Source organism: Humulus lupulus, chromosome 2 (genome assembly GCF_963169125.1).
Source record: "Humulus lupulus chromosome 2, drHumLupu1.1, whole genome shotgun sequence".
Taxonomy (NCBI): domain Eukaryota; kingdom Viridiplantae; phylum Streptophyta; class Magnoliopsida; order Rosales; family Cannabaceae; genus Humulus; species Humulus lupulus.
The window spans coordinates 28,959,904-28,965,903 of NC_084794.1; the positions used below are offsets into that span (position 1 = coordinate 28,959,904).

The 6,000-nt window shown below is 30.5% G+C and overlaps 1 protein-coding gene across 1 annotated transcript; it reads left to right on the forward strand.

Moving 5' to 3' along the window:
* The first annotated feature begins 1,495 nt into the window (after positions 1-1,495).
* Positions 1,496-5,516, forward strand: LOC133817582 (protein DETOXIFICATION 40). Its single transcript, XM_062250133.1, has 7 exons — positions 1,496-2,103; positions 2,193-2,824; positions 4,380-4,436; positions 4,575-4,813; positions 4,931-5,049; positions 5,151-5,237; positions 5,378-5,516. The coding sequence occupies exons 1-7, from the start codon at positions 1,735-1,737 to the stop codon at positions 5,447-5,449; spliced, it is 1,575 nt and encodes a 524-aa protein (XP_062106117.1). The 5' UTR covers positions 1,496-1,734; the 3' UTR covers positions 5,450-5,516.
* The last annotated feature ends 484 nt before the right edge of the window (positions 5,517-6,000 follow it).

The window sequence follows — 6,000 nt, forward strand, 5'->3', positions numbered from 1 at the left end:
TGATAATTTATATGTAAAAATAAAGAAATCACATAAATGATTGAAAATCTTGCAAGAAACACTATGAAAAATCTAGAGCTTTTTCATAAAACATTTTTAAAAAAAATTATTCTTGTGAGATTTTACTCGACAAGTTTTTCAAGAGAAATAAGATTTAATCATTTTTTTGAATTTCAAATCCTACATGACAAATAAAACTAAGTTGGAATTAAAAAAAAAAAGATCTAGTAGTGAATTTCGAAATATGAAATTGGTGAAATAGATGATAAATTGTTTGTAAAAATAAAGAAAGCACAAAAATGATTGAAAATCTTGCAAGAAACACTACGAAAAATCTAGAGCTTTTTCATCAAACATTTTTTAAAAAAATTGTTCTTGTGAGATTTTAATAAACAAGTTTTCAAGAGAAATAAGATTTAGTCTTTTTTTTTTTAATTTCAAATTCTACATGAAAAATAAAACTAAGTTGATTTTTTTTAAAAAAAAAAACCTCTAGTAGTGAATTTCGAAATATGAAATTGGAGAAATAGATGATAATTTGTTTGTAAAAATAAAGAAAGCACAAAAACGATTGAAAATCTTACAAAGAACACTATGAAAAATCTAGAGTATTTTCATCAAACACTTTCAAAAAAATAATTTTTGTGGGTTTTTACTAAACAAGTTTTTCAAGAGAAATAAGATTTACTCATCTATGTAAATTTCAAATACTACATAACAAAAAAAAAAGATGGATTTTTTTTTTAAAAAATAGAAAATCTACTAGTGATTTTCGAAAATGACATAGAAAACTTACTTGAAAACACTTTCAAAAATTGGAGCTTCTTCAATAAACAAGTTTTTTAAGATGAGTAAATTTTGTATAAAAATATATATAATATATAGAAAATTCGAAATATGCTTTATTAATTAGCCAACTAATTGTAGTTGGGAAGATAAGAGTCATTAATGCATAAAGAATGAATCTGGAAAGAACAATGAATGAACAAGGAATGAAAGGAATGGAGAAGGAATGAAGAAGGAATGGGGATATGGAATCTTGGAATGAATCTTAAATAATGATTTTTTTAATTATTTAATTAAATTAAAAAGTGACCGCCGTGTAAGCAGGTAGCCAATTACCAAGTTTGAAAAATTCAAAGATAGCATTAATTAACATCTTTAAATGTGGACCATTGGATCTTAATCTAATGGCTATTAATTGATAACCCATCCATGAGGAAAAAACTCAATCACCATTAAGGGTGAACTCATATATTTATATATGTTTATACATTATGTATTCAAAATTGTTCACCTATCCTATTGATCTATATCCAATTAAATGAGACATTACACTACTCTAATCCCACTGGCATATAAATAGTTTTTAATTAATTAAATCGCCATCCCTGTACATTATACATTAAGAGCACATAATAATAATAATAATAATAATAATAATAATAATTCACTTCTCCACATTGCAAGAACAAGTAGTAATCTCTTTTAACACTCTCTCTTCAACTCTCTTGGCTGTCATTTCTCCATGTAGCAATTTCTCAACAATGACACATATACATATATAAACATATATCTTATAGGATACTTTTATATGACCCTTAATTAGTATTGGAACGAAATAGTCTCAGCCTCAACCGAAGCAGTACTAATCGGAGCTCGATAAAGTCAGTATAGCTTTTGCTCAAGTAGTACTCATTAAATATCAGTAACATATACGAGACCAACCCCATAATGGATTCTTCGGCAAACGACATCGATAATCGACGACCGCTGCTTGAACCGGCCGTCGTTCATGAATACGACTCGCCAGTGCCAGTTATTTTGTCGTCCTCGTTCGGAAAAGGGCACCACGAATCGAGCGGCGAACTCGAAGCAATACTCTCCAACACCAACGTCTCATTCGTTGAGCGTTTTTGGCCTGCTTTAAAGATCGAGCTCCGGCTACTCTTCTTCCTCGCCGCTCCGGCCGTCATCGTCTACATGATTAACTATCTCATGTCTATGTCGACACAAATCTTCTCCGGCCACCTCGGAAACTTAGAACTCGCCGCCGCCTCTCTCGGCAACAACGGCGTCCAAATCTTCGCCTATGGCCTTATGGTGAGGCCGTCGTACGTTTTATCTCAGTCACACGCACATATTTCAAATAAATTTATTAATATTTAATGCTTTTGCTATGATTGGAATAGTTGGGCATGGGAAGCGCAGTTGAGACACTATGCGGACAAGCCTTTGGAGCACAGAAGTACGGAATGTTAGGAGTGTATCTACAGAGATCAACCATACTCCTCACCCTCACCGGAATACTCCTCACTTTCGTCTACATCTTCTCGAAGCCTTTCCTCGTCTTCCTCGGCGAGTCGGAGAGAATCGCATCGGCGGCGGCTCTGTTCATCTACGGTCTGATTCCTCAGATATTTGCGTACGCCGTAAACTTCCCAATCCAGAAGTTTCTGCAGGCGCAGAGCATCGTGGCACCGAGTGCGTACATCTCAGCCGCCACGCTGGTGGTCCACGTTATACTCACCTGGGTGGCGGTGTACAAGATAGGACTGGGTTTGTTGGGCGCTTCTCTGGTGCTGAGTCTGTCGTGGTGGATCATTGTGGTGGCCCAGTTCATTTATATCGTCAAGAGCGAGCGGTGTAAGGAGACTTGGGCCGGGTTTAGTGTCGAAGCGTTTTCCGGGTTGCCCAAGTTTTTCAAGCTATCGGCGGCTTCGGCCGTGATGCTTTGCCTGGAAGCTTGGTATTTTCAGATTCTGGTTCTTCTTGCTGGCCTGCTCGAGAACCCAGAATTGGCTCTCGATTCACTCTCCATTTGGTAATTTACTCCACTTTAATCTCATTATTAGCTAGGACCCCAAACTTGTTATCAATTTCATTGATTTTGACTCCTGTGAATCTCCATATCCATTATTTTATTAACTACTGTTTATTAGGATTTATGAAATGATTTTGAATACCCTTGTTAACAACTAAAAAAATTAATGACAAAAATTTAAACTTATATTATAGTTCTTCATGATGGAATATTTAAATCTTCAAAGCAAATATATAACTTCAGATGCCAAATTCTGAATATTTCAAATTTAGGGTCAAAATGGTAAAATTAAATTAGGCTAAAATTAGGATGAATAAAAACTCTACGGAAAGGTTCTACAATACTTAATAGAACAGTTCCCACTTTTTGCTCTAAATAATTGAAAAGCATTCCAACAATATAATTGTCATAAACCACCGTATCAGAGAAGTAAAGGACAAAATAAACCTTTAATTTTAAACTTAAAATTTAAATTCCTTGAAAAAAATATATTTAATTCATGTTTAATAAAAGATGATTCTTTTTTCCTTTAAAAAAATATCCAAATTTTTTTATTTTTCAGTTTATGAAATTTATATCTGCCAAAGATAAAAATTAGATAGGAGACTTATTGTTAAATTTAAGTAAAGTGATGAAGGGAGGTTTGAACAAGAATTAAACGAATATAATCTATTGTATGTAATATCGTAATATTTTATATATATATATATATATAGCCACGTGACTGGCCTAAAACAATGCTGTCTTCTTGTCCAGATCCATCTATCTTTTGGTATATATGTCAGAATATATATTCTCATGCCATGTCATAGATAGCACTGCAATGTTTTTAATCAAAAAATAAACTGCGCATAGTATTGCGTGCAGATACCATGATAAGTTGAATTTCTATTTATATGTGACAAGGTTTTTTCTTTTAATTTAGAAGGAGCAATTTTATAATATATTTAAAATTTAAAATAATATAATAATATCAGCATGTTATACATTGCAAAAAAAAAAAAAAAACGAGTAATAAAATAATTTAGTTACCACTCCACTATTTAAAAGAAATATTTGTTTTTGTTTTTCTAACTTTTATTATGTAGCACATTTCTATTTCAATTATGAATCATATTTAATTAGTTATTTTTTAAAATTGTAATGATAGTTTTTGTTTTACAAAAATTAATATTACTTATTTGTATAGTTTTTGTCATTTTTGTTTGTAAACGAAACTATTTTATACTTATTTTATCATCACTAATATAATTTTAATTCATTTATAACACTACTTGAATTTTTTAAAACTATAATAATAACAATAAAATATTTTAAAGGTACATAATTAATTTAGAAAGTGAAACAAAATTAAAAAGTGTTAAGACGCAATCTAATTTGTTGTTTTTTTTAAATAAAAATATGAGGTGACTAAATAAATTTTAAAAGTGCATATATATAACTTGAATATATAGTTCATACTTTAATTTATCCCACTACATTATTATGTACATATATATATAAATATTAATTTTTGTTATATATTAATTAATATATTATATGGTAAATATTGCAGCACAACTATCTCCGGATGGGTATTCATGATCTCAGTCGGGTTCAATGCAGCAGCAAGGTATATCTTGCTATATATATATATACTACTTTTATATTGGATAATATTATATGTAGTTAATAATAATGTTTATAATTTTGATGTAATTAATAATAATAATGGCAAAATATATATATATATATATATATGCGGATGCAGCGTGAGAGTGAGTAACGAGCTGGGAGCAGGGAATCCAAAGGCAGCAGCGTTTTCAGTGATAGTGGTGACAGTGATCTCATTCATCATCTCAGTGATTGCGGCCATAGCAGTGCTTGCCTTACGCGACGTCATTAGCTACGCCTTTACTGACGGTGAAACGGTGGCCGCTGCTGTTTCTGATCTCTGCCCACTTCTCTCCCTCACTCTTCTCCTCAACGGAGTTCAACCCGTTTTGTCAGGTACACTACTATACATACATACATACATACACACCACTAATTTAATTAACTTATTTCCAATTAATTAATTAATTAATAATAAGTCTGCAAATTGTTCATTATAATATGGAATAATAGGGGTTGCTGTTGGCTGCGGATGGCAAACTTTAGTTGCATATATAAATGTAGGCAGTTACTACGTGGTTGGAGTACCTTTAGGCTCGCTTTTAGGATTTTACTTCAAGCTGGGTGCTAAGGTACGTATATATATATCCCCAATTATAGTTCTATTTCTATCTCTTATACATATATATTTATGTATGTATATGTTCATGGTCATGGTGGGCTGTATTTACAGGGAATATGGCTCGGAATGATTGGAGGAACTGTCATTCAAACATTAATACTGTTGTGGATAACTTTTCGGACCGACTGGAACAGAGAGGTAACAGTTGATGGTGGCTTCAAATTATTCTAATTATTCATATAAGTATATATATATATATATATATATTGATTTGATTATCAAGTAAAAGAAAATGAGATAATTCATTAATTTGAAATATCATCGATTTTAATCATCAGGTGGAAGAATCGCTCAAGAGGTTGAACAAATGGGATGATCAGACCAATAAGAAACAGATTTTGAACACATGAATGAATGATGATTATCATTACAAGTTGTCGCAATATTTAACTATATTGAACATATTAATTTTTTTCATGCTTATAATCTTTACAATTTTATGCATATAACATAAAATAATTATAAAAATAACCGACAAAATTTTACTTACAAAAATATTTCGCCATATCATTAAAAATTACCAAATTTTAAAAATAATATACATGAATTAGAAACATTTCTGAAATCTCAAAATTCTTGATTTTCTAGGTTTTCAAAAGAAACCTTTGGTTAGTTAAAATTGTGATGAATTACTTGTTGGTTACTTTTTCGTAAAAAAATTATTTTTAGAGCCTATTATTTCATATATATTTTGGCTACCTCAAAAACTTATTTGTTGAAATTTTTTTATCTTAAAATACCGATTAGTCATTTTTATGTTATATTATGATGTCTTATTATTTAAAACACTTTCACGTTACTAATTACTCATTTTTTAGAAACTAATAAATTATAATAAAGTATAACAAATTACTATATAGCTTATCATTAAAAGTTACTTTTAGTATATTGTATAGTAATT

Coding starts and splice junctions, on each gene's coding strand:
- LOC133817582 (XM_062250133.1), top strand. CDS start 1,735: ATGGATTCTTCGGCAAACGACATCGATAATCGACGACCGCTGCTTGAA. Junction 2,825..4,379: donor CTCGATTCACTCTCCATTTG/GTAATTTACTCC, acceptor TAAATATTGCAG/CACAACTATCTCCGGATGGG. Junction 5,238..5,377: donor GGACCGACTGGAACAGAGAG/GTAACAGTTGAT, acceptor TTTAATCATCAG/GTGGAAGAATCGCTCAAGAG.